The 27,988-nt window shown below is 45.3% G+C and overlaps 6 protein-coding genes and 3 pseudogenes across 6 annotated transcripts; 4 read left to right on the top strand and 5 right to left on the bottom strand.

Annotated features, from left to right (window-relative positions):
* Nucleotides 1-316: 316 nt before the first annotated feature.
* On the bottom strand, nt 317-1,893 carry LOC131264243 (adult cuticle protein 1-like). The gene is made up of 3 exons (XM_058266528.1): nt 1,872-1,893; nt 856-929; nt 317-766 (listed from the first exon to the last, which is right to left on the bottom strand). The coding sequence occupies exons 1-3, from the start codon at nt 1,891-1,893 to the stop codon at nt 317-319; spliced, it is 546 nt and encodes a 181-aa protein (XP_058122511.1).
* Nucleotides 1,894-2,772: 879 nt separating this feature from the next.
* LOC131264242 (adult cuticle protein 1-like) lies at nt 2,773-3,230 on the bottom strand. The gene is made up of 2 exons (XM_058266527.1): nt 3,225-3,230; nt 2,773-3,153 (listed from the first exon to the last, which is right to left on the bottom strand). The coding sequence occupies exons 1-2, from the start codon at nt 3,228-3,230 to the stop codon at nt 2,773-2,775; spliced, it is 387 nt and encodes a 128-aa protein (XP_058122510.1).
* Nucleotides 3,231-6,542: 3,312 nt separating this feature from the next.
* On the top strand, nt 6,543-7,019 carry LOC131264241 (adult cuticle protein 1-like). The gene is made up of 2 exons (XM_058266526.1): nt 6,543-6,548; nt 6,621-7,019. Exons 1-2 carry the CDS (start codon nt 6,543-6,545, stop codon nt 7,017-7,019), a joined length of 405 nt encoding a protein of 134 aa, XP_058122509.1.
* Nucleotides 7,020-8,506: 1,487 nt separating this feature from the next.
* Nucleotides 8,507-9,277, bottom strand: LOC131264240 (uncharacterized; annotated as a pseudogene).
* Nucleotides 9,278-9,422: 145 nt separating this feature from the next.
* On the top strand, nt 9,423-10,046 carry LOC131264239 (uncharacterized). The gene is made up of 3 exons (XM_058266524.1): nt 9,423-9,428; nt 9,492-9,925; nt 9,986-10,046. Exons 1-3 carry the CDS (start codon nt 9,423-9,425, stop codon nt 10,044-10,046), a joined length of 501 nt encoding a protein of 166 aa, XP_058122507.1.
* Nucleotides 10,047-10,242: 196 nt separating this feature from the next.
* On the top strand, nt 10,243-10,921 carry LOC131264238 (adult cuticle protein 1-like). Its single transcript, XM_058266523.1, has 3 exons — nt 10,243-10,266; nt 10,326-10,391; nt 10,472-10,921. Exons 1-3 carry the CDS (start codon nt 10,243-10,245, stop codon nt 10,919-10,921), a joined length of 540 nt encoding a protein of 179 aa, XP_058122506.1.
* An 841-nt stretch (nt 10,922-11,762) lies between these two features.
* LOC131264235 (uncharacterized) lies at nt 11,763-15,709 on the bottom strand (annotated as a pseudogene).
* A 489-nt stretch (nt 15,710-16,198) lies between these two features.
* Nucleotides 16,199-26,236, top strand: LOC131264234 (uncharacterized; annotated as a pseudogene).
* Nucleotides 26,237-26,517: 281 nt separating this feature from the next.
* LOC131264233 (cuticle protein 16.5-like) lies at nt 26,518-27,074 on the bottom strand. Its single transcript, XM_058266522.1, has 2 exons — nt 27,069-27,074; nt 26,518-26,997 (listed from the first exon to the last, which is right to left on the bottom strand). Exons 1-2 carry the CDS (start codon nt 27,072-27,074, stop codon nt 26,518-26,520), a joined length of 486 nt encoding a protein of 161 aa, XP_058122505.1.
* Nucleotides 27,075-27,988: the final 914 nt, after the last annotated feature.

Below are 27,988 nucleotides of genomic sequence, written 5' to 3'. Positions count from 1 at the left end.
AAAACAGCTCCCTTTTAGAAACGACGTGAAATCAGTTTGAAAGATTCTATATCTGATTAATCAGTATCAGATCATTCTGAGATAACGATGGCCTTTTTGACGCGGCTTATCAAAATCCCTTATGAAAAGTAAACATCATATTGTTTACCGCGACACTAGCGAACATTTTATACATAGTATTAATTATCGTCATCAATTGGGCGCATTTAAAACTTCAACGTTACATTTGCAACAGTCCAATCTATTTCAAACCATTCTCACAACCAAACATAACCAAATTCAATACCATACGATAAACTGAGCAGCATAATCTTATTTACAGCGTTCCGGGAGCAGCCTCAACGTTCAGGGACTTCTGGTTGACGGCGTGTCCAGCCAGAGGAGCAACATGGACGGCTCCACGGGTGGCAGCGACGTACGATGCCTCCTTCTGGACCGGGGCGTACACCTGTGGCACGTACTGGGCCTGCTCATAGGCATAGGCGGTCGGAGCGGCGTAAGCGACCGGGGCGGCATAAGCGACCGGGGCAGCATAGGAGGCTGGGGCAACATAGGACACCGGAGCAGAGACATGGCTGGCGTACGAGACGGCCGGGGCGACGGCGTGGCTGGCGTAGGTGACGGCCGGGGCAGAGTAGGCAGTGACGTACTTCGGCACGACGTTCTGCTGGACCACGGTAGTCTGCGGCACGGTGTAGACCGAGGGGTAGACAGCGCCAGCCTGCACCGAGGCGACCAGAGCAACAATGACTACAGCTGCGATGCACTATTGGATGCGGCAGGATAGGAAATAGGAATCACAGCTTATTAGTTAAAGTCCTTCCAGGAAACCTTCAGAGGAAAAACTTTTCTCACCTTCATGATGCTTGTTGTTTGGAGGGTTTTGTTTGGGTTGGTTGTGATTGGCTTTGAGAACAGCTTCGCTATGCCTTCCAATCAACGATTGTCCACTATTTATACGAAATGTCCAGCCGAGCGGCCCAGTAGCTGTACGGTTGATTGATCAGCGCCAAATATCTTTTTAAAAAACCTCCCCTCCATTCCGTACCATTTCGCCTCGGAACGACGACGCAACGCAGGGGGAAAAGGAAAGTCCTTAAACAAGTTTGGCACACAAAGAAGGATTACACTAGACGCCGTTCTGGACGGTTAGGCATGGTTAGGTTTCGACCACGCATGCTCCAATCTTCTTGGTGGTAGTTTATCTACCACACCGGGACGGGAGTACGACATTTGCCAAACCACTTCCTGAAGAACACCCTCGAATTTATTCGACATGTCGTGCGCAAGTGGAATCAGGTAAGTGGAATTTTTTAAAAGGGAATGTAACTCTAAACCGGTACAACCTGTACTCGATTCGGGACTCACCGGCCGATATGCCGAAGCAATTTATCTAAAGGAACCAAAACATCAGCCGCACAAAAAAAGGAAATTAAACCTGCCAGGAATAAACTAATCGAAACCAAAAGTAAGACAATACGTAACGCCCCGGCGGCGGCACCGGACTTGATGGCGTTCTCTGAGATTTTAATTCAAGCAGTTCGGCGTTTTCGAATGTGGTATTTGATAACCTCCTTGTACTTGAGGCAGGCGAAGAACGCGTCTGGGCGTGACGGGTTTGTTGGTAAGAATTTTGGCAAGCCAAATGCCGCTTGCTTACTGAAGTATGCAGACTGGAACGTGTTTTGGCATTCCAAACAAGAACGGTCGACTTAAGCTGAGCCATTTATCTTGCGTTTGCTTTTTCTCATAAAGCGTTTGTTTGCATGATAAAGTAAGTAAATAAAACATTATAAATAGCTCAAGCAATGCTTTAAGTTTTTTTTTTTTATATATATTTGGACGGCCAGGCCGCATTGCTTTAAGTTTACCGTCCAATGAAATGATATGCATGACGGAGCCACTATAGGAAAGAAAAAAATAAATAAAAAAATCGATTTCGGCCGTCAGAAGGAGATAATAAATGCAACAAGTTTTTGTTTTCTGCTTTTTCATGGTTACCACCCCATTTTTATTGCTTTAATTAAATGTCATTTACAACGTGCGCTATGGACGATTCATTTTTGTCATCACACTTAATAATTATTTAGTACGTCAATTAACAGTTCAACAAAAGAAAAGAGTGAGTTATGCCTTTTTTATTTTTGCAATCAACGAAAGTAAAATTCCAAACACTCATTTATGGCGCTGGATGTGAAAATAGAATCTCATTTTGCTACAGTTTTTCTTCATTTTTATTATTCTCCGTCTCATTTCCATCGTTTGACCAAGCGGTCCTTTAATTCTTGGGCTTTTTATAATTTCAAATTTCTTTTATTCTTTTTACAAACAAAACTGTGCATATGTTAAAAAGAAATCTTTCAAAATACTTCCGCTGGAGAAAGATGTTATATCTTTCTTCCAGCGTTCTTATTCTAAAAATAAAGCTTATACTCGTATATGTAGATGTGAACACAATGCGCTTGCTAACAAACAGGTTTTTTTGTCGTACCTTAACAAATAATTGTGTGTTTTCTTCGATTCCTCAAGGCAAAAACCTGGGCCTATAGGGCTAAAGCCTTTCCGCATAAGAAAATAGAATAGAAAAGTGGTCAATTTAAACTATTTTCATCACATTTTGACATTCCATAGAGCAGAAAGCATGGCCGTATACTCGATAGCAGTAAACTTTTCTTTCCTTGTACCGGTTATTCATTAAAAACATAAATAAAATTAAAATATCACAACGAGCTTTTATTGCGCAGCATATCAACTGTCCTTCGCTTTCTGCCCCTACAGAGTGCCTGGTGCGGGTTCCAGGTTGAGCGACTGCTGGTTGACGATGTGTCCTGGGAGAGGAGCCTCGTGGACGGCTCCACGGTTAGCGGCCAGATAGCGAGCCTCCTTCTGGACTACTGCCGGGGCGACCACCGTCTCCGGCTGGTAAGCGTAGGGTTCAACGTACGCAACTGGGGCGGCAACGGGAGCGGCCACCGGAACGCCCTGGTAAGCGTAGTTCCATGGAGACACAATTCGGGCGTACGAATTGTCCTGTACCCAGTTTCCAAGGGCGGCCGGGGCCAGGTAAGGCAGGGCCGCTCCATTACCCCAGTACGTGACGGACCAACCCTGGACGGCAACGGCGAGGACCATCATGACTACAGCTGCGGTGCACTGAACAGAGGGGAAATTAAACACACAAACTGAGAAACGTTTGGTGATGCTTACGGAAAAGCTATGCTTACCTTCATGATTGTTGAATTTGGGCTCGTGTTGAGTTGAGTGGACTCTTTTGCTGCTGAATGCTCAGTTGAATCTGATGCAGTTCTGACACCGTCGAGTGCTTTTTATAAGACACATTCTCGTTCCTTGCGCTCATTCAACCGCGATGGGGGTGATCGCAACCGATCGGCCAGTGACCTCGTAGGTCGTACGCACACGATCGTAACCTGCGTAACCTGCACAAAAGGGGTAATATTCCTCTCCCATTGCCTCGACTAACCGTTACCGGAAGTCACTTCGAATCTGCACTACAAATTGAACTGCGGCGGTAAAAATGTACTGTGCGTTCGAAAGTAATTACCCAGCAAGTACAATGGAATGTCATAAAATTAACTTGAGCAACCAACTCCTGTAAAGTTGTTCAGTAACGTAGGGAGGTTTTATGAAACGAAAGCTTTGCTTGAAAACGATAGCAAGTACGGCTTCACATCCCTTACAATAACGTTCGTTCAATTATTTATTACACCATAGAATCAGAAAACAACGTTTCAAAGTTTTACTGAAAATATTCTGTTTCAGCGTTTATGTTTATTCAAAAAAATTAAAAAATATAACTATTTTCAAAATGCCGTAATAAATGTTAACAAGAAACATTCGTACTCTTACAGATTTGACAAGCCATACACATACATATTAATTATCTGATTAATATGATACGACGGGGATACGAACAAACGTAGCCGTGGCAGTAGAAGTAATAGAGGAGTTTTGTTATTAAGTTGTGCATATTTCATTTAATAACAACTAAGTTTATATTGATACTGGATTTTTATAATTCACTTAACAAGATATTTTAGAAATTGTTGATACATTGTTAATAGTAAATTAAAGATTATGGAATGTATACCGTTGGGTGAAAACTGTAAAACACTGTTGCTTTACATTTTATTTGGAAATTGGAAAGGAAGGAAGAAGATGATTAGAAAGAAAAAAATGACAAAAAAGCTTTTTAATACAAATTATAAACAACAACAATTGTTGCAACAAGAAGCGGTGCCGTAAAGCACTGTTTATTACATTTATCATGTGTAGCAGAGGCGGATTAAACGAAAGCCCCAAAAACATGCAACACATTCACCATTCAAGTCTTTATTTCAAAATTTTTAAAATTTAAATTTAGATAAAACTACGTATCTTTAATGAGGAATAAAATTTAAATTAAACTACAATTTTCCTTAATTTTGTTCCATCGAAAAATTTTCATTGCCCAAAGCTTGATTTTCAAAGCCTTATTTCATGCGAAACCATCAATAACTTTCCAAAAGAATTATTGTCCATGAATATAATTTTTCATGAACTAAATCGACAAGTAAATATTTTTTAATGGAATATTTTTTAGTCGATTTAAAACAGTCATTAAATGTTTGAAAAAGAAAAAAAAGTTAAAATAATATTGGAAAAGGACAGGACATAACTTTTGCTAATCCATGCCCATTATCCTCTATTCATTAACTTTTCTGAGAATTTTCCTCTGCTTCAATAAAAAAATCCTTACAAAGCAAAAAAGCACTTCGTGCTAACATGTCCTGGTCACCAATCGTTCTCCAGGTAGTTCGGTCCATGGCTGAAACTCTCGCAGGTTCTGCTCCGCTTGGTCCATCCATCGTGCTCGCTGAGCTCCTCGTCGTCTCGTGCCGGGCGCGTCGCTGGTGCGGACTTTCTTGGTGGCGTATGAGTCCAGCATCCTCATGACATGCCCTAACCAATATATCTTGCTGGCCCTTAAAATCTTTACACTGATCTTTTAAATTTACGTTTGTGTATCTATCTAACATTTTTACACAACAAACACGGTCCTTTTTATTGTGCATCAACACATAATTCAGATAAGTTGGATCCTTCTCGCTTTTTCATATTCTTAATTTTCTTTAATTCAAAACTAAATTCATAAACTCATCATACATTTGATTAAATATACCACTTTGTGGCAGAATAATAAAAATAAAAACAACATTAAAATCTTTAAAAATATGGACCAAAAGGACGGAATCTTTGAAAGCTCGGGACCTTAAGTAGCTTCTTAGTTTGCTTACCCGATTGTTCGGCAATGCTTGATAAATTAGTTATCAAGTGTGTGTTTTTTTGTACTATGCCAAGGTGGAATGCTTAATATGCGTTTAATACCTTTCTGTGAAATTTGAAGGTTTGACTATTAATTTGCTACAGTTTTCCCCTCATTTTTAAAACGTTTGTCCCAAACCGGCGGCACGTGCCACCAAGTGCCAAGTATGGTCGGTTTGATGATAGTTTTATAATTTATCAATCAATTTTTAATGCTTGATTTGAATTTTCTGTTCGTTGATTACTTTTTACCCTAATTTGTTTGTATCCAAGGAGGGCCCTAAAGGTCAGCTTTTGATCAAATTTCACTGCCTTTTTCACTGCCGAAAAGGTTGCTGTTGACAAAAATAGCCATTTATAAGACCAGCTTCAATAATCGTTTTGAAAAGTTTAAAAACAAATAAATAAAATCGCCTTCATAAGACAACTTAACAAACCCCAATGGAAAAGTAAGAAAGGCTACAATTTCCTTCAAAAAATTGAATCGTCCTATTTCACATAGCCTTTGCCATTAAAGAACACTCCTTCGAAAGTCTTCTGATGTAGATTATAGATGTTTTTATCTAAAATACAATCTTTTGCACGATATCATCACGACATCCGTTTTCGTACAGCGCCCCAAATGCCTAATGTCTCTATTGATGTGTACACCCATTATGAAAGACATTCCTAGATCCTACATCCTGCTGTCAGAAATCGCTCTATCCATCAACTAAAAGTCGGCGGCAAAACTGGGTTTTTTATGCGTGACGACAGAATGCTTGGAGTTTAAAGTATAGCCCTAAAGTGTGAATTCTCAAGTTTTTCGGCTCGATAGCTGATAGCTGAAAGGAATGTACGCACTGACCCGGAGTTTGGAGGAGAACGTTCATTACGTTCACCGTCTACTAGCGCTACTTCTACTCCTTCTTCGTACTCGATGCCAGCACAAAGGAATGCCCCATTGTTAGAGGTACGCGAGAAGTAACGCCTTGGGGTGGGGACACTCTGGATCCTTGCGTTGGAGGAGGGCTTCCTTTTGAGTGTTTAGTGTGTAGGTTTCTTGCTGTGGTGTTTTTTTTCGGAGTCTTGGTTCTCTGGCTAATGTTTTTGAGGGTTTGCGTCGGTATAAAAGAACTAGGTCGCAGTGCCGACAGAATCATAAGTTGGTTGAGTTCAGCCCAGTTCAGAAGCAACCTTCCATTTGCGACACGCAAAACCAAACAAACAAATCTATCAAAATGAAGGTAAGAAGGGATTGTTTGAAGGCGCATGCTGGATATTGGCCAGTTCTAATCGGTGTTGATCCTCTTTTGCAGTGCATCGTTGCAGTCATGATCGCCCTGGCCGTCACCGCCGCCGAAGGAAGTGCCTACACGTCGTATGCCGTCCCGCTGGCCTACTCTGTTCCGCAGACCACGGTCGTTCAGCAGAACGTCGCCCCGAAGTATGTCGTGTCCGATTACGCCACCCCCTACGTCGCTGCTCCCTACGCTGCCTACTCGGCCTACAACTACGCCACCGTTCCGGCTGCCGTGTCCTACGCTAGCCATGCTGTCCACCCGGTTGCCTACGCCGCCGCTCCCGTCTACGCCCATGTGCAGAAGGAGGCTCGCTATCTGGCCGCTACCCGTGGTGCCGTCCATGAGGCTCCCCTTGCCGGACATGCCGTCAACCAGCAGTCGCTCAACCTGGCCCCAGCTCCCGGAACCCTGTAAATTGATCTACTATTCTTCCCGATGGGTCCCTTGTGAATACGTCCCTACCTCAATAAACGAGTCCCAAACTGTTATCTAAACAACTGTCCTTTTGAATCATTCCTGCTTCTCGAGAACCATGCTTCCTTTTCCTGAAACTCCTAAGTTCTGGCATACTTCAGGGGTATTTCAAAAAATGGTATGTCGCTAGCAAACACTTGGTTCGTATGTGGTTTTGATAAATGAGCTTAAAACGGATGTCGTGATGATATTTTTTCCATTTCCTTTTACAACGCGCCTGCATCGACGACTGCCAATCAATCAGCTACCATTTTCCCAGAAAGAAAACAAACATATAGACTGGTTTTAGTTGGCGATTGCAATCTCCCGTGTTGGGCAGACAGCGGAGTTCAACCACTTTTGACGTGGGGTGGTCGTTTCGTGTTCGGTTATGTCAGCGCGCCCATTAACACCTACCCCGCGCTGAAGGTCGCCCACGACTTGGTGTGTCTAAAAACCAACGGGCGTCCACACTTCTCTCCTACCCCTCCTATAAGTGTGCGTATGCGATCGCAAACCTTTCCATTCTTCGACTTCCGGAGATCGTGGAGCTGTGGTGAGGTTTGGTGAAGTTGGGGGCTACAACCGATTGGTGGGCCACATCACGTCACGGCGAATAAAGTAAACATGCATCCCACTCCAATCCTCCGACCACCCCCCCCTTCCTCTACCAGATAAACAACCCTGATGGCAGTTACAGCAGATCGATGGAACAGTAATTTTACGATCACGTCAAATTCATCATTTCGTCCAACAAGGGCTCGATCGGCTGAATTCATGCATTCCCCTTCCCAAAGCTGCATAGCGAATGTTCAACCGGTTTCGAATGTCGCTGGCGTTCGGTACCGTTTCTGGCGTCATTGATCTTGAAAAATCGGTCCCGGCACGGTGCGTTTCACGACGTCGTGCGTAAATGTTTCCTGGCACGTGCGTGACCCTCGAAACAGTTGCCGGTTGTAACGGTAACAGTGCGAAAACTGCTTGGTGGCGCGTAGATTGATATTGTGGTTTGTTTCAGCTTTGTCCGGCTTCTTTGCTCGTGCACGTTAATGACCATGAAATATGGGTGTCGCCAATAACAAAACTTAACAGCTCTATGCCTGTACATTAAATTATTAAATTAAATGATTTACGGCTTGAACAAAGTCAAAGTTAGTAAGTTATAAATGACGATCGAAAGTGTTGAAATAAACGAAATCAAATTACATCACACACAATTAGGTATTTCACTAACAACAATAAATGAACAAAAGGAAAACACGGGTGTTTCGCATTTCTGCAAATTAGATTTAAAAATAGGAATATAGCTACAATTGTGCCGCATCAATTTTAAGGTATCAGATTAGGGTGATTAAAAGGAGAAATCATTGTAAAAACGTATAGTAGAGGAATGAACAATTGTTTATTAAAAAATGTAAAACATATCACAGGAAAAAGTATCACCAATTTTACGCAACAATCGATTTCTGGTTGACAAGATGGCCAGAGAGAGGCGCCACATGGACGGCTCCCGGGTTCGCGGCAACATACTTCGCAGCATGAGCCTGAACCGGGAGGTAGTTGTTGTATCCGTATCCGTACGCCTGGCCCAAACCATATCCATGTCCAAGACCGTATCCGCCATATAGACCCAGTGGGTTGACCGTCTTCAGAGAGTTGGCGACGTTGGCCTGGACGACGGTTGGGGCATGACCGAGTCCATATCCTCCGTACAGACTCAGCGGGTTGACGGTCTTCAGAGTGTTCACATTGGCCTGGACGACGGTGGGAGCGTACTTCGATCCGTAATATCCGAGAAGGCCGTTATTGTAGGCAGAGTAAGGAAGGGCGGCCGAGTATGGGTACGATAATCCATGGTCCAAAACGGAGGAGTATCCCAATCCACTCAAGGGAGAGTAGTGGCCAAGTCCATCGTAACCGTTCAGGCCATAGAGTCCCGAGTTGTAGGAGTACGGAAGGACCGTCTGCACGGCGGGAAGATACGATCCATTGGAGAGGGCGGCCAGAGCCAGGACAGCAATCGCGACAAATGCCTAAACAGCAATTTTATACCATGACTATCATTTAACCCAAACACACATTTTCCTTTTCGAACCTTACCTTCATGTTTCCAGTAGAGTGAACCGATTGATTGCTTTTGATCGCGGAAAGTTGCTAGTGAACTGTGATCGTTTGACCCGCGGATCGTCTGCTTTTATAACGGACCGTATGTGACACATCGTTTTGAGTGTCCTTGGCGATAGAGTCTTACTTTCGCTTCACACTTCCGTTAGCAGGTACTATAAAAGATGCGTTCATCAATCCGGTCACCATCAGTTTCTATTCGTAGCTTCCATCGTCAAATCATTGTTTTTCAGTTCAATAATGAAGGTAAATATTTTCAAAAAGAAGTGATCGCTCAGTTTCTAATGATCCAATAATGATGTGTTTCAGCTCTTCGTCGCAATCATTGCCCTGGCTTTCGTCGCTGTCTCTCAGGCGTCCTACCTTCCATACAACGATGTCCTCTCCTACCAGGGATACAGTTCTGGACTGCCTCTTTCCAAGGTCGTCGTCGATCAATCGTACGGTCTTCCAGCAGTAGTGGACAAGTACTCCTATCCATCGGTGTACGGATCTTACCCGGCAGTGAAGCAGGTCGTCGGATACCCATCAGTCGCCCCAGTCCTTACCTCCAAGGTCGTTGACAACAGCTATGCCCTGGGATACAACAAGCTGGTTGCTCCAGTAGTGGCCACCAAGGTCGTTGACAACAGCTACGCCCTGGGATACAACAACTACGCTCTAGGATATAACAACTATGGCCTGGGATACAACAAGCTGGTATCCCCAGTCGTCGCCAACCAGTACGGTTTGGGATACAACAAGCTGGTGGCTCCGGTTGTCGCCACCAAAGTTGTCGATGATGGACTGTTGAACTACGGAGGCTACGGACTGGGATACAACAAGTACCTGTCGTCTGCTCCAGTTGCCAAATACGTGTTGTAAAATTATTTTGTTCTAATAAACTGGCCCGAATTATGATGTATTGCTTCTAATCAAATACGTAATCGTTTCGAATCTCCTTTAGCTCTCTTATTTTCTTTGTCCGTTCATTCGTCGCGAGGTTTTTGGAAAGGCGTCCGAAGTGAATGCGATCGCTTACGGTTTCTTCTTCCGTTGTCTTTTGTGTCTCATTCAAACGATGGTGTTTCCACATTCAAAAATCGTTTGCTTCGTTTGGATTGATATAAAAAGGCTGTCAGGTACGTGAATCATTCAGAATAGGAACGATCCTCCACTCGATCACACACCATCAACCCCCAAAACGAATCCCAAACCGCAATCATGAAGGTGAGAAAGATTATTCCTGTTTATCCAGAGGAACATTTTCCAGGATAGGTTATTCAATTGGACTCTTTATTCCCGAACAGTGCATCGCAGCTGTAGTCATTGTTGCTCTGGTTGCCTCGGTGCAGGGTGGCGCTGTCTACCCCTCGGTCTACACCGTGCCGCAGGCTACTGTGGTCCAGCAGAACGTCGTGCCGAAGTACGTCACTGCCTACTCTGCCCCGGCCGTCTCCTACGCCAGCCACGCCGTTGCCCCGGCCGTCTCGTACGCCAGCCATGTCTCTGCTCCGGTGTCCTATGTTGCCCCAGCCTCCTATGCTGCCCCGGTCGCTTATGCCGCCCCGGTCGCTTACGCCGCTCCGACCACCTATGCATATGAGCAGGCCCAGTACGTGCCACAGGTGTACGCCCCGGTCCGGAAGGAGGCCTCGTACGTCGCTGCCACCCGTGGAGCCGTCCATGTTGCTCCTCTGGCTGGACACGCCGTCAACCAGAAGTCCCTGAACGTTGAGGCTGCTCCCGGAACGCTGTAAATTGTGATCTTCATGTCGCTTTCCTACTGATGTACATACTTTCTCAATAGAATTGATCGAGATGGGTAGTCGAAGGAAAATATAATTTTATTTTTTTAAAACTGAATTTATTGTGACTTACTTTAATTTGTGTTCTAAATTTGTCTTTACTTAGTTGATTTGAAATTCAAATCAAAATTCGTATGTTAATTAACCCTTTCACAATTTGTCCGTTTGGCGATCGGTAAGGGCCTTAAGTCTTGTATTTGAAAATAATTGTGTTAGAAACACTTTTGTTTCCTGACGTCAGCTGTCAAATCAGCTCAGAAAGGATTGCTAAACGACTGGAATAAACGAAAAAGAGAATTCGGCGAAAGGATCGATGACCTTAGAGGTCGTCCTTTGGAGGCTGCTAGAAAATAGGGTGTGTTTGGGCTCAATAAGCTCATAGCGTGAAAACGAGTCGTAGTAAAAGTCTTATTCTTGGGTTTAGCTGCAGATAGCAGTACTACACAATTTCTTATTGATATATACTTCGAACGCATGTTGGGATGAATTCATATATATTATTTCACTATGTTTTTGATACAAACAAAATAAAAGAAGACGGGGTGAAAGTTAAAGATGTATATAAAAGGGTATAAAAAAGCACAATATTTGTGTTTCTTTTTTATATTTGATTGTGTTGACACTTCTTGTACTCGATAGAGTTTGAATGATATTTTTATATTGTCGAAACCTTTTTCACAACGTAAAGATAGTAATTGAAATAACAGTTCTCAAATAATATTTCCATTGATATGTTTGCAGTTTTGAACACCCGTTTATTTACACAATATCACATTTCTCAAGACACAATGGATTAAGCCACAATCGATTTCTGGTTGACAAGATGGCCTGGCAGTGGCGCCACATGGACGGCTCCCGGGTTCGCGGCAACATACTTCGCAGCATGAGCCTGAACCGGGAGGTAGTTGTTGTATCCGTATCCGTATGCCTGGCCCAATCCATATCCATGTCCAAGACCGTATCCGCCATACAGACCCAGCGGGTTGACCGTCTTCAGAGAGCTGGCAACGTTGGCCTGGACGACAGTTGGGGCATGACCGAGTCCATATCCTCCGTACAGACCCAGCGGGTTGACGGTCTTCAGAGTGTTCACATTGGCCTGGACGACGGTGGGAGCGTACTTCGATCCGTAATATCCGAGAAGGCCGTTATTGTAGGCAGAGTAAGGAAGGGCGGCCGAGTATGGGTACGATAATCCATGATCCAGAACGGAGGAGTATCCCAATCCATTCAGGGCAGAGTAGTGGCCAAGTCCATCGTAACCGTTCAGGCCATATAGTCCCGAGTTGTAGGAGTACGGAAGGACCGTCTGGACGGCAGGAAGATATGATCCGCTGGAGGCGGCGGCCAGAGCCAGGACAGCAATTGCGACAAATGCCTAAACAGTAATTTTATAACGTGACTTTCATTTAACCCAAACACAAATTTTCTTTTTCGAACCTTACCTTCATGTTTCCAGTAGAATGAACTAATTGAATGCTTTTGATCGCGGAAAGCTGCTAGTGAACTGTGATCGTTTGACCCGCGGATCGTCTGCTTTTATAACGAACCGTACGTGACACATCGTTTTGACAGTCCTTGGCGATAAAGTTTTTCTTTCGCTTCACACTTCCGTAAGCAGGTACTATAAAAGATGCGTTCATCAATCCGGTCACCATCAGTTTCTATTCGTAGCTTCCAACGTCAAATCATTGTTTTTCACTTCAATAATGAAGGTAAATATTTTCAAAAAGAAATGATCGCTCAGTTTCTAATGATCCAATAATGATGTGTTTCAGCTCTTCGTCGCAATCATTGCCCTGGCTTTCGTCGCTGTCTCTCAGGCGTCCTACCTTCCATACAACGATGTCCTTTCCTACCAGGGATACAGTTCTGGACTGCCTCTTTCCAAGGTCGTCGTCGATCAATCGTACGGTCTTCCAGCAGTAGTGGACAAGTACTCCTATCCATCGGTGTACGGATCTTACCCGGCAGTGAAGCAGGTCGTCGGATACCCATCAGTCGCCCCAGTCCTTACCACCAAGGTCGTTGACAACAGCTATGCCCTGGGATACAACAAGCTGGTTGCTCCAGTAGTGGCCACGAAGGTCGTTGATAACAGCTACGCCCTGGGATACAACAACTACGCTCTGGGATATAACAACTATGGCCTGGGATACAACAAGCTGGTGGCCCCAGTCGTCGCCAACCAGTACGGTTTGGGATACAACAAGCTGGTGGCTCCGGTTGTCGCCACCAAAGTCGTCGATGATGGACTGTTGAACTACGGAGGCTACGGACTGGGATACAACAAGTACCTGTCGTCTGCTCCAGTTGCCAAATATGTGTTGTAAAAATGTTTTCTTCTAATAAACTGGCCCGAATCATGATGTATTGCTTCTAACCAAATACGTAATCGTTTCGAATCTCCTTTAGCTCTCTTATTTTCTTTGTCCGTTCATTCGTCGCAAGGTTTTTGGAAAGGCGTCCGAAGTGAATGCGATCGCTTGCGGTTTCTTCTTCCGTTGTCTTGTGTGTCTCATTCAAACGATGGTGTTTCCTCATTTAAAAATCGTTCGCTTCATTTGGGTTGATATAAAAAGGCTGCAAGGCTCGTGAATCAATCAGAATAAGAACGATCCTCCAATCGATCACACAACCATCAACCCCCAAAACAAATCCCAAACCGCAATCATGAAGGTAAGAAAGATTATTCCTGTTTCTCACGACAAACGGTTTCCAGGATAGGTGATTCAATTGGACTCTCTATTCCCGAACAGTGCATCGCAGCTGTAGTCATTGTTGCTCTGGTCGCCTCGGTGCAGGCTGGCACTGTCTACCCCTCGGTCTACACCGTGCCGCAGGCTACTGTGGTCCAGCAGAACGTCGTGCCGAAGTACGTCACTGCCTACCCGGCCGTCTCCTACGCCAGCCACGCCGTCGCCCCGGGCGTCTCGTACGCCAGCCATGTCTCTGCTCCGGTGTCCTATGTTGCCCCAGCCTCCTATGCTGCCCCGGTCGCTTATGCCGCCCCGGTCGCTTACGCCGCTCCGACCGCCTATGCCTATGAGCAGGCCCAGTACGTGCCGCAAGTGTACGCCCCGGTCCAGAAGGAGGCCTTGTACGTCGCTGCCACCCGTGGAGCCGTCCATGTTGCTCCTCTTGCAGGACACGCCGTCAACCAGAAGTCCCTGAACGTTGAGGCTGCTCCCGGAACGCTGTAAATTGTGATCTTCATGTCGCTTTCCTCCTGGTGTACATACTTCCTCAATAGAACTGATCGAGACGGATAGTCGAAGGAAAATATAATTTTATTTTTACAAATCTGAATTTATCGTGCCTTAATTTTATTTGTTTTCTAAATTTGTCTTTACTTAGTTGATTTGAAACACAAATCAAAATTCGTATGTTAATTAACCCTTTCACTATTTGTCCGTTTGGCGATCGATAAGGGCCTTAAGTCTTGTATTTTGAAAATAATTGTGTTAGATACACTTTTGTTTCCTGACGTCAGCTGTCAAATCAGCTCAGAAAGAATAGCTTAACGACAGCAATAAACGAAAAAGAGAATTCGGCGAAAGGATCGATGACCTTAGAGGTCGTCCTTTGGAGGCTGCTAGAAAATAGGGTATGTTTGGGCCCAATAAGCTCATAGCGTGAAAGCGAGTCGTACTAAAAGTCTTATTCTTGGGTTTAGCTGCAGATAGCAGTACTACACAATTTCTTATTAATATATACTTCGAACGCATGTTGGGACGAATTCAAACATATTATTTCACTATGTTTTTGAAACAAACAAAATAAAAGAAGACGGGGTGAAAGTTAAAGATGTATATAAAAGGGTATAAAAAAGCACAATATTTGTGTTTCGTCTTGTTCTCGATAGAGTTTGAATGATATTTTTATATTGTCGAAACCTTTTTCACAACGTAAAGATAGTTATTGAAATAACAGTTCTCAAATAATATTTCCATTGATTTGTTTACAGTTTTGAACACCCGTTTATTTACACAATATCACATTTCTCAAGACACAATGGATTAAGCCACAATCGATTTCTGGTTAACAAGATGGCCTGGCAGTGGCGCCACATGGACGGCTCCCGGGTTCGCGGCAACATACTTCGCAGCATGAGCCTGAACCGGGAGGTAGTTGTTGTATCCGTATCCGTATGTCTGGCCCAAACCGTATCCATGTCCAAGACCGTATCCGCCATACAGACCCAGCGGGTTGACCGTCTTCAGAGAGCTGGCGACGTTGGCCTGGACGACAGTTGGGGCATGACCGAGTCCATATCCTCCATACAGACCCAGCGGGTTGAGAGTCTTCAGAGTGTTCACATTGGCCTGGACGACGGTGGGAGCGTACTTCGATCCGTAATATCCGAGAAGGCCGTTATTGTAGGCAGAGTAAGGAAGGGCGGCCGAGTATGGGTACGATAATCCATGATCCAGTTCCGAGGAGTATCCCAATCCGCTCAACGGAGAGTAGAGGCCAAGTGCATCGTAACCGTTCAGGCCATAGAGTCCCGTGTTGTAGGAGTACGGAAGGACTGTCTGGACGGCGGAAAGATACGATCCATTGGAGAGGGTGGCCAGAGCCAGGACAGCAATCGCGACGATGCGGGGGTATAATTAATTGAAAATATTGTAATTTAACCAATATTCACTATTTTCTCAGAATTTCCTATTTTCATGATGTTTTCTTTGATTTACAAAACGTTTTTTTTTTAATTTGAACCTACCTCTCCAACTGATCCATAGATTTGATATTGCTTTAATACAGACTGGTTAACCATCCGGAAATGAACAAACACCAAACAGAATAAATGCTTAGTGATGCGGAAAAGGGAAACAATTGCAAGCAAAGTGTGCTACTTTTTCATTCAATCATGAACTAAGTAGAAGTATCTTATTATTAAAAAGTCAACTGCTATTTTCGAATTCCTTTCAAAACATCACGCTTCGTTAAACAAAATCTGCTTTAAGGCTCGATCACATTCACTTTACCTCCTAGAAACATTTGGTGAAGTGTGTCAAATAATATACGACACTGCTTCCATCCTTGATGTAGAAGGTAACCTGTGGAAATATCGGATTTCTTCTACAAAATTTTATACGCAGCCGTAAAGGAAAATCAAGGCCTTCACTAGCTCGAGTTGTATAAATGGATCACGTAGTATGTGGAAAAATACAGTCCACTCGTATCTGCCAACGCAATCTGAAGCCGCTGATCATTCTGTTTTGAATCATGAAGGTAAGCTCGTGTTCATAATATTCAAAAACACATTTGTTAAATAGATTTTATTTAAATTCCCAGGGTTTCATTGCGATTGCCGTCCTGGCTCTGGCCGCCGCCTCCAGCGGATCATATCTTCCTGCCGTCCAGACGGTCCTTCCGTACTCCTACAACTCGGGACTCTATGGCCTGAACGGTTACGATGGACTTGGCCACTACTCTGCCCTGAATGGATTGGGATACTCCTCCGTTCTGGATCATGGATTATCGTACCCATACTCGGCCGCCCTTCCTTACTCTGCCTACAATAACGGCCTTCTCGGCTATTACGGATCGAAGTACGCTCCCACCGTCGTCCAGGCCAATGTGAACACTCTGAAGACTTTCAACCCGCTGGGTCTGTACGGAGGATATGGACTCGGTCATGCCCCAACTGTCGTCCAGGCCAACGTTGCCAGCTCTCTGAAGACGGTCAACCCGCTGGGTCTGTACGGCGGATACGGTCTTGGACATGGATATGGATTGGGCCAGGCATACGGATACGGATACAACAACTACCTCCCGGTTCAGGCTCATGCTGCGAAGTATGTTGCCGCGAACCCGGGAGCCGTCCATGTGGCGCCACTGCCAGGCCATCTTGTCAACCAGAAATCGATTGTGGCTTAATCCATTGTGTCTTGAGAAATGTGATATTGTGTAAATAAACGGGTGTTCAAAACTGCAAACAAATCAATGGAAATATTATTTGAGAACTGTTATTTCAATAACTATCTTTACGTTGTGAAAAAGGTTTCGACAATATAAAAATATCATTCAAACTCTATCGAGAACAAGACGAAACACAAATATTGTACTTTTTTATACCCTTTTATATACATCTTTAACTTTCACCCCGTCTTCTTTTGTTTTGTTTGTTTCAAAAACATAGTGAAATAATATGTTTGAATTCGTCCCAACATGCGTTCGAAGTATATATCAATAAGAAATTGTGTAGTACTGCTATCTGCAGCTAAACCCAAGAATAAGACTTTTACTACGATTCGCTTTCACGCTATGAGCTTATTGAGCCCAAACACACCCTATTTTCTAGCAGCCTCCAAAGGACGACCTCTAAGGTCATCGATCCTTTCGCCGAATTCTCTTTTTCGTTTATTGCTGTCGTTAAGCTATCCTTTCTGAGCTGATTTGACAGCTGACGTCAGGAAACAAAAGTGTATCTAACACAATTATTTCCAAAATAGAAGACTTAAGGCCCTTATCGATCGCCCAACGGACAAATAGTGAAAGGGTTAATTAACATACGAATTTTGATTTGTGTTTCAAATCAACTAAGTAAAGACAAATTTAGAAAACAAATAAAATTAAGGCACGATAAATTCAGATTTGTAAAAATAAAATTTTATTTTCCTTCGACTATCCATCTCGATCAATTCTATTGAGAAAGTATGTACACCAGGAGGAAAGCGACATGAAGATCATAATTTACAGCGTTCCGGGAGCAGCCTCGACGTTCAGGGACTTCTGGTTGACGGCATGTCCAGCCAGAGGAGCAACATGGACGGCTCCACGGGTGGCATCGACGTACGAGGCCTCCTTCTGGACCGGGGCGTACACCTGTGGCACGTACTGGGCCTGCTCATAGGCATAGGCGGTTGGAGCGGCGTAAGCGACCGGGGCGGCATAAGCGACCGGGGCAGCATAGGAGGCTGGGGCAACATAGGACACCGGAGCAGAGACATGGCTGGCGTACGAGACGGCCGGGGCGACGGCGTGGCTGGCGTAGGAGACGGCCGGGGCAGAGTAGGCAGTGACGTACTTCGGCACGACGTTCTGCTGGACCACGGTAGCCTGCGGCACGGTGTAGACCGAGGGGTAGACAGCGCCAGCCTGCACTGAGGCGACCAGAGCAACAATGACTACAGCTGCGATGCACTGTTCGGGAATAGAGAGTCCAATTGAATAAACTATCCTGGAACATGTTCCTCTTGTTAAACAGGAATAATCTTTCTTACCTTCATGATTGCGGTTTGGGATTTGTTTTGGGGGTTGATGGTTGTGTGATCGATTGGAGGATCGTTCTTATTCTGATTGATTCACGAACCTTGCAGCCTTTTTATATCAACCCAAATGAAGCAAACGATTTTTAAATGTGGAAACACCATCGTTTGAATGAGACACACATTTGGCAACTGGAGCAGACGACAGGTACTTGTTGTATCCCAGTCCGTAGCCTCCGTAGTTCAACAGTCCATCATCGACGACTTTGGTGGCGACAACCGGAGCCACCAGCTTGTTGTATCCCAAACCGTACTGGTTGGCGACGACTGGGGATACCAGCTTGTTGTATCCCAGGCCATAGTTGTTATATCCCAGAGCGTAGTTGTTGTATCCCAGAGCGTAGCTGTTGTCAACGACCTTGGTGGCCACTACTGGAGCAACCAGCTTGTTGTATCCCAGGGCATAGCTGTTGTCAACGACCTTGGTAAGGACTGGGGCGACTGATGGGTATCCGACGACCTGTTTCACTGCCGGGTAAGATCCGTACACCGATGGATAGGAGTACTTGTCCACTACTGCTGGAAGACCGTACGATTGATCGACGACAACCTTGGAAAGAGGCAGTCCAGAACCGTATCTCTGGTAGGAAAGGACATCGTTGTATGGAAGGTAGGACGCCTGGGAGACAGCGACGAAAGCCAGGGCAATGATTGCGACGAAGAGCTGAAACACATCATTATTGGATCATTAGAAACTGAGCGATCACTTCTTTTTGAAAATATTTACCTTCATTTTTGAACTAGATGTAAAACAATGATTTGACGATGGAAGCTACGAATACAAACTGATGATGACCGGAGTGATGACCGGATCTTTTATAGTACCTGCTAACGGAAGTGTGAAGCGAAAGTAAGACTCTATCGCCAAGGACACTCAAAACGATGTGTCACATACGGTCCGTTATAAAAGCAGACGATCCGCGGGTCAAACGATCACAGTTCACTAGCAGCTTTCCGCGATCAAAAGCATTCAATTAGTTCATTCTACTGGAAACATGAAGGTAAGCTTCGAAAAAGAACATTTGTGTTTGGGTTAAATGATAGTCATGTTATAAAATTACTGTTTAGGCATTTGTCGCGATTGCTGTCCTGGCTCTGGCCGCCCTGTCCAATGGATCGTATCTTCCCGCCGTGCAGACGGTCCTTCCGTACTCCTACAACTCGGGACTCTATGGCCTGAACGGTTACGATGGACTTGGCCACTACTCTGCCCTGAATGGATTGGGATACTCCTCCGTTCTGGATCATGGATTATCGTACCCATACTCGGCCGCCCTTCCTTACTCTGCCTACAATAACGGCCTTCTCGGCTATTACGGATCGAAGTACGCTCCCACCGTCGTCCAGGCCAATGTGAACACTCTGAAGACTCTCAACCCGCTGGGTCTGTATGGAGGATATGGACTCGGTCATGCCCCAACTGTCGTCCAGGCCAACGTCGCCAGCTCTCTGAAGACGGTCAACCCGCTGGGTCTGTATGGCGGATACGGTCTTGGACATGGATACGGTTTGGGCCAGACATACGGATACGGATACAACAACTACCTCCCGGTTCAGGCTCATGCTGCGAAGTATGTTGCCGCGAACCCGGGAGCCGTCCATGTGGCGCCACTGCCAGGCCATCTTGTTAACCAGAAATCGATTGTGGCTTAACCCATCGTGTCTTGAAAAATGTGATATTGTGTAAATAAAAGGGTGTTCAAAACTGCAAACATATCAATGGAAATGTTTGAGTTATTTGAGAACTGTTATTTCAATAACTATCTTTACTTTGTGAAAAAGGTTGTGACAATATTAAAATATCATTCAAACTCTATCGAGTACAAGAAGTGTCAACACAATAAAAAATAAAAAAAAAACAAACAAAAATATTGTGCTTTTTTGTATCTTTTTATATACCTCTTTAACTTTCACCCCGTCTTCTTTTATTTTGTTTGTATCAAAAATATAGTGAAATAATATATATGAATTCGTCCCAACATGCGTTCGAAGTATATATCAATAAGAAATTGTGTAGTACTGCTATCTGCAGCTAAACCCAAGAATAAGACTTTTACTACGACTCGTTTTCACGCTATGAGTTTATTGAGCCCAAACACACCCTATTTTCTAGCAGCCTCCAAAGGACGACCTCTAAGGTCATCGATCCTTTCGCCGAATTCTCTTTTTCGTTTATTGCTGTCGTTAAGCTATCCTTTCTGAGCTGATTTGACAGCTGACGTCAGGAAACAAAAGTGTATCTAACACAATTATTTTCAAAATACAAGACTTAAGGCCCTTATCGATCGTCAAACGGACAAATAGTGAAAGGGTTAATTAACATACGAATTTTGATTTGAATTTCAAATCAACTAAGTGAAGACGTTCTTTTAGAACAAGAATTAAATTGAGGCACGAAAAATTCAGATTTGTAAAAATAAAATTTTATTTTCCTTCGACTATCCATCTCGATCTATTCTATTGAGAAAGTATGTACACCAGGAGGAAAGCGATATGAAGATCATAATTTACAGCGTTCCGGGAGCAGCCTCGACGTTCAGGGACTTCTGGTTGACGGCGTGTCCTGCAAGAGGAGCAACATGGACGGCTCCACGGGTGGCAGCGACGTACGAGGCCTCCTTCTGGACCGGGGCGTACACCTGTGGCACGTACTGGGCCTGCTCATAGGCATAGGTGGTCGGAGCGGCGTAAGCGACCGGGGCGGCATAAGCGACCGGGGCAGCATAGGAGGCTGGGGCAACATAGGACACCGGAGCAGAGACATGGCTGGCGTACGAGACGGCCGGGGCAACGGCGTGGCTGGCGTAGGTGACGGCCGGGGCAGAGTAGGCAGTGACGTATTTCGGCACGACGTTCTGCTGGACCACAGTAGCCTGCGGCACGGTGTAGACCGAGGGGTAGACAGCGCCAGCCTGCATCGAGGCGACCAGAGCAACAATGACTACAGCTGCGATGCACTGTTCGGGAATAGAGGGTCCAATTGAATAAACTATCCTGGAAACCGTTTGTCGTCAGAAACAGGAATAATCTGTCTTACCTTCATGATTGCGGTTTGGGATTTGTTTTGGGGGTTGATGGTTGTGTGATCGATTGGAGGATCGTTCTTATTCTGAATGATTCACGAACCTTGCAGCCTTTTTATATCAACCCAAATGAAGCGAACGATTTTTAAATGAGGAAACACCATCGTTTGAATGAGACACACAAGACAACGGAAGAAGAAACCGCAAGCGATCGTATTCACTTCGGACGCCTTTCCAAAAACCTCGCGACGAATGAACGGACAAAGAAAATGAGAGAGCTAAAGGAGATTCGAAACGATTACGTATTTGGTTAGAAGCAATACATCATGATTCGGGCCAGTTTATTAGAAGAAAACATTTTTACAACACATATTTGGCAACTGGAGCAGACGACAGGTACTTGTTGTATCCCAGTCCGTAGCCTCCGTAGTTCAACAGTCCATCATCGACGACTTTGGTGGCGACGACTGGGGATACCAGCTTGTTGTATCCCAGGCCATAGTTGTTATATCCCAGAGCGTAGTTGTTGTATCCCAGAGCGTAGCTGTTGTCAACGACCTTGGTGGTAAGGACTGGGGCGACTGATGGGTATCCGACGACCTGCTTCACTGCCTGGTAGGATCCATACACCGATGGATAGGAGTACTTGTCCACTACTGCTGGAAGACCGTACGATTGATCGACGACGACCTTGGAAAGAGGCAGTCCAGAACCGTATCCCTGGTAGGAAAGGACATCGTTGTATAGAAGGTAGGACGCCTGGCAGACAGCGACGAAAGCCAGGGCAATGATTGCGACGAAGAGCTGAAACACATCATTATTGGATCATTAGAAACTGAGCGATCACTTCTTTTTGAAAATATTTACCTTACCATCTTTTATAGTACCTGCTTACGAAAGTGTGAAGCGAAAGTAAGACTCTATCGCCAAGGTCTCTCAAAACGTGTCACATACGGTCCGTTATAAAAGCAGACGATCCACGGGTCAAAATCACAGTTCACTAGCAGCTTTCCGCGATCAAAAGCATTCAATTAGTTCATTCTACTGGAAACATGAAGGTAAGCTTCGAAAAAGAAAATTTGTGTTTGGGTTAAATGATAGTCACGTTATAAAATTACTGTTTAGGCATTTGTCGCGATTGCTGTCCTGGCTCTGGCCGCCCTCTCCAATGGATCGTATCTTCCCGCCGTGCAGACGGTCCTTCCGTACTCCTACAACTCGGGACTCTATGGCCTGAACGGTTACGATGGACTTGGCCACTACTCTGCCCTGAATGGATTGGGATACTCCTCCGTTCTGGATCATGGATTATCGTACCCGTACTCGGCCGCCCTTCCTTACTCTGCCTACAATAACGGCCTTCTCGGCTATTACGGATCGAAGTACGCTCCCACCGTCGTCCAGGCCAATGTGAACACTCTGAAGACTTTCAACCCGCTGGGTCTGTACGGAGGATATGGACTCGGTCATGCCCCAACTGTCGTCCAGGCCAACGTCGCCAACTCTCTGAAGACGGTCAACCCGCTGGGTCTGTATGGCGGATACGGTCTTGGACATGGATATGGATTAGGCCAGGCATACGGATACGGATACAACAACTACCTCCCGGTTCAGGCTCATGCTGCGAAGTATGTTGCGGCGAACCCGGGAGCCGTTCATGTGGCGCCACTGCCAGGCCATCTTGTCAACCAGAAATCGATTGTGGCTTAATCCATTGTGTCTTAAAAAATGTGATATTGTGTAAATAAAAGGGTGTTCAAAACTGTAAACAAATCAATGGAAATATTATTTGAGAACTGTTATTTCAATAACTATCTTTACGTTGTGAAAAAGGTTTCGACAATATAAAAATATCATTCAAACTCTATCGAGTACAAGAAGTGTCAACAGAATCAAATATAAAAAAGAAACACAAATATTGTGCTTTTTTATACCCTTTTATATACATCTTTAACTTTCACCCCGTCTTCTTTTATTTTGTTTGTATTAAAAACATAGTGAAATAATATATATGAATTCGTCCCAACATGCGTTCGAAGTATATATCAATAAGAAATTGTGTAGTACTGCTATCTGCAGCTAAACCCAAGAATAAGACTTTTACTACGATTCGTTTTCACGCTATGAGTTTATTGAGCCCAAACACACCCTATTTTCTAGCAGCCTCCAAAGGACGACCGCTGGGGTCATCGATCCTTTCGCCGAATTCTCTTTTTCGTTTATTGCAGTCGTTTAGCAATCCTTTCTGAGCTGTTTCGACAGCTGACGTCAGGAAACAAAAGTGTATCTAACACAATTATTTCCAAATACAAGACTTAAGGCTCTTATCGATCGCCAAACGGACAAATAGTGAAAGGGTTAATTAACATACGAATTTTGATTTGAATTTCAAATCAAATAAGTAAAGACAAATTTAGAAAACAAATAAAATTAAGGCACGATAAATTAAGGTTTTTAAAAATAAAATTTTATTTTCCTTCGACTATCCATCTCGATCTATTCTATTGAGAAAGTATGTACACCAGGAGGAAAGCGATATGAAGATCACAATTTACAGCGTTCCGGGAGCAGCCTCGACGTTCAGGGACTTCTGGTTGACGGCGTGTCCTGCAAGAGGAGCAACATGGACGGCTCCACGGGTGGCAGCGACGTACGAGGCCTCCTTCTGGACCGGGGCGTACACCTGTGGCACGTACTGGGCCTGCTCATAGGCATAGGTGGTCGGAGCGGCGTAAGCGACCGGGGCGGCATAAGCGACCGGGGCAGCATAGGAGGCTGGGGCAACATAGGACACCGGAGCAGAGACATGGCTGGCGTACGAGACGGCCGGGGCAACGGCGTGGCTGGCGTAGGTGACGGCCGGGGCAGAGTAGGCAGTGACGTATTTCGGCACGACGTTCTGCTGGACCACAGTAGCCTGCGGCACGGTGTAGACCGAGGGGTAGACAGCGCCAGCCTGCACCGAGGCGACCAGAGCAACAATGACTACAGCTGCGATGCACTGTTCGGGAATAGAGGGTCCAATTGAATAAACTATCCTGGAAAACGTTTGTCGTCAGAAACAGGAATAATCTTTCTCACCTTCATGATTGCGGTTTGGGATTTGTTTTGGGGGTTGATGGTGTGTGATCGAGTGGAGGATCGTTCTTATTCTGATTGATTCACGAGCCTTGCAGCCTTTTTATATCAACCCAAATGAAGCGAACGATTTTTAAATGAGGAAACACCATCGTTTGAATGAGACACAAAAGACAACGGAAGAAGAAACCGCAAGCGAACGTATTCACTTCGGACGCCTTTCCAAAAACCTCGCGACGAATGAACGGACAAAGAAAATAAGAGAGTTAAAATTGATTCGAAACGATTACGTATTTGGTTAGAAGCAATATATCATAATTCGGGCCAGTTTATTAGAACAAAATAATTTTACAACACGTATTTGGCAACTGGAGCAGACGACAGGTACTTGTTGTATCCCAGTCCGTAGCCTCCGTAGTTCAACAGTCCATCATCGACAACTTTGGTGGCGACAACCGGAGCCACCAGCTTGTTGTATCCCAAACCGTACTGGTTGGCGACGACTGGGGCCACCAGCTTGTTGTATCCCAGGCCATAGTTGTTATATCCCAGAGCGTAGTTGTTGTATCCCAGGGCGTAGCTGTTATCAACGACCTTCGTGGCCACTACTGGAGCAACCAGCTTGTTGTATCCCAGGGCATAGCTGTTGTCAACGACCTTGGTGGTAAGGACTGGGGCGACTGATGGGTATCCGACGACCTGCTTCACTGCCGGGTAAGATCCGTACACCGATGGATAGGAGTACTTGTCCACTACTGCTGGAAGACCGTACGATTGATCGACGACGACCTTGGAAAGAGGCAGTCCAGAACCGTATCCCTGGTAGGAAAGGACATCGTTGTATGGAAGGTAGGACGCCTGAGAGACAGCGACGAAAGCCAGGGCAATGATTGCGACGAAGAGCTGAAACACATCATTATTGGATCATTAGAAACTGAGCGATCACTTCTTTTTGAAAATATTTACCTTCATTTTTGAACTAGATGTAAAACAACGATTTGACGATGGAAGCTACGAATACAAACTGATGATGATCGGATTGATGAACGCATCTTTTATAGTACCTGCTAACGGAAGTGTGAAGCGAAAGGAAGACTCTATCGCCAAGGACTCTCACAACGATGTGTCACATACGGTCCGTTATAAAAGCAGACGATCCGCGGGTCAAACGATCACAGTCCTTTAGCAACTTTCCGCGATCAAAAGCAATCAATTGGTTCACTCTACTGGAAACATGAAGGTAAGGTTCGAAAAGGAAAATGTGCGTTTGGGTTAAATGATAGTCACGTTATAAAATTACTGTTTAGGCATTTGTCGCGATTGCTGTCCTAGCTCTGGTCGCCGTCTCCAATGGATCGTATCTTCCCGCCGTCCAGACAGTCCTTCCGTACTCCTACAACGCGGGACTCTATGGCCTGAACGGTTACGATGGACTTGGCCACTACTCTCCCTTGAATGGATTGGGATACTCATCCGTTCTGGACCATGGATTGTCATACCCGTACTCGGCCGCCCTTCCTTACTCTGCCTACAATAACGGCCTTTTCGGATATTACGGATCGAAGTACGCTCCCACCGTCGTCCAGGCCAATGTGAACACTCTGAAAACCGTCAACCCGCTGGGTCTGTACGGAGGATATGGACTCGGTCATGCCCCAACTGTCGTCCAGGCCAACGTCGCCAGCTCTCTGAAGACGGTCAACCCACTGGGTCTATATGGCGGATACGGTCTTGGACATGGATATGGATTGGGCCAGGCATACGGATACGGATACAATAACTACCTCCCGGTTCAGACTCATGCTGCGAAGTATGTTGCAGCGAACCCAGGAGCCGTCCATGTGGCGCCACTGCCAGGCCATCTTGTCAACCAGAAATCGATTGTGGCTTAGAAAGTGATATTAGCTTGGCATGATAGATGGATTGTTTGTTTATAAACGAGTTTTGTTTCTCTAAAGTGCACAATTTTGCATTTTGTATTTTGTTGCTTTTGTGAAATTGCTTCTTTTTGTTTCTTTTCTTACATCTTTATTTTTTAAATCAACCGTTATACAGGTCTGTTGAGTGAGAGCTTTCTATTTTATTCTCGAATGTTTTCGCTGTGACTGGAATGTTATCTTAAATTAGCTGGTTTGAACTTTTTCGCCCATAGTCCGCGCGCTTTGAGTATCGCTTACAGAGTTCCCGGGGCCGGCTCGACGTTCAGGGATTGTTGGTTCACGGCGTGTCCGGCCAGGGGAGCCTCATGAACGGCGCCACGGTTGGCGGCGAGATAGCGAGCCTCCTTCTGGGCGACGACGGCGACGGCTGGCTGGGCAACGACGGTGGCAACGGCCGGTGCAACGGCAACCGGGGCGGCTTCAACAACATCCGAGTCAGCGTAGAAGGTTGGCGCTGAGTACGCGACACGGGTTTCCGGGGCGACATAGGACACTGCTGGGACGGCATGGGATACGGTATGCGCAGCATAGGAGTAAGCGGGAGCAGCGTAAGCAACGGCTGGGGCGGCGTAGGTGAGCGGGGCAGGCACGACGTACTTCGGGGCCACGTTCTGCTGGACGACGGTCTTCTCGACGGGAGCGGAGTAAACCACCGGCACAACGCCGCACTCGGCGACGGCGGCCAGGGCAACCATGACTACAGCTGCGATGCACTATTTGGTCCCGAAAAGAAGCGATACCAGTAAGAAGAGATAGGTCCAGGATCTAAAATGATAAATCTTACCTTCATGATTGTGGGTTAGGGTTTTGTGTTGGTTGCTGGTATGTGATCGAGTTGCAGATCGTTCTGATTCTGATGTTTTCGGCAATTGAGCCGTCTATTTATATATCCAAGCACCTTCCTCATATTATTTCGGGTTGAACGATTACCGAATACATTGCGTCAAATTGGTACAAAAAATATTTCCTACAAGGTAGCGATTATAACAAAGAGCAACAGGACGGGTCTGTTGGAAACAGGTTTCCAAATAACAAACTGGTCCAGTCAATCTTTGACAGGACTCATACATGGATCGAATTACGCCGTTAGAAAAGCTTCGTTGGTTTTTACTCGTTGTTCCATGGATCAATAGTTTTCTCCATACCAATGTTGTTCTATTTGGTATTATTCTTTCAGCTCCATTCGTCTGTAGCTTCATCTAAAGATAGCGGAAGGTGATTTACAACTACCAGTTGCCTGTTTAATATCTTTTGTATCCCGGACCTACCCCAACATGACTGGCGCCATCCGAATGATCGCATACATGTGTTGGTGTGTGCTTCGAAGCTCAACGCAAACGTTGTTCAAAAAAACATTAATCTTCACAAATGCTGCCAATCCCGCGCTTCGGTTATAGTCTGCAATTTGTTGCACGGCTTCCCGCACCCGAGCCGGCATGGATGTATATGAAGGCAGCAAAAAGCTGCACCCGGTACGTAAACCCCGCTCCTTTCCATTCGTTTTCCCTTTGCCGACCCACTGGTTCATTCCCACTGATCGTATTGTGAGTACGAAGAGTGAGAGATTACATCGAGAAGGTGTGTTTTACGTCAAGTGCCTCAAAGTGGCCCAGCCAGCATCGGTGCTTTGGTTGTGCAGACGGCGGAACCTGTCGTTGATTGATTGCCATTTATCGACAGCGGCTGGTTGGACCGCTTGGCTCT

This window comes from Anopheles coustani, chromosome 2 (genome assembly GCF_943734705.1).
Source record: "Anopheles coustani chromosome 2, idAnoCousDA_361_x.2, whole genome shotgun sequence".
Lineage (NCBI taxonomy): Eukaryota > Metazoa > Arthropoda > Insecta > Diptera > Culicidae > Anopheles > Anopheles coustani.
The sequence above is the reverse complement of the archived record's forward strand: the minus strand, read 5'-3'. Positions and strand labels throughout refer to the sequence as shown.

Excerpts from the sequence above, each read along its gene's own strand:
- LOC131264243 (XM_058266528.1), bottom strand. The coding sequence starts at position 1,893 with ATGCATATCATTTCATTGGACG. Across the intron at positions 930-1,871 it reads GCATATCATTTCATTGGACG|GCATAGCGAAGCTGTTCTCA; the intron begins GTAAACTTAAAG and ends GTTGATTGGAAG. Across the intron at positions 767-855 it reads AAACAACAAGCATCATGAAG|TGCATCGCAGCTGTAGTCAT; the intron begins GTGAGAAAAGTT and ends CGCATCCAATAG.
- LOC131264239 (XM_058266524.1), top strand. Across the intron at positions 9,926-9,985 it reads TACGGTTTGGGATACAACAA|CTACGGACTGGGATACAACA; the intron begins GCTGGTGGCTCC and ends GAACTACGGAGG.
- LOC131264238 (XM_058266523.1), top strand. The coding sequence starts at position 10,243 with ATGGTGTTTCCACATTCAAAAATC. Across the intron at positions 10,267-10,325 it reads TGTTTCCACATTCAAAAATC|GAACGATCCTCCACTCGATC; the intron begins GTTTGCTTCGTT and ends CATTCAGAATAG. Across the intron at positions 10,392-10,471 it reads CCCAAACCGCAATCATGAAG|TGCATCGCAGCTGTAGTCAT; the intron begins GTGAGAAAGATT and ends ATTCCCGAACAG.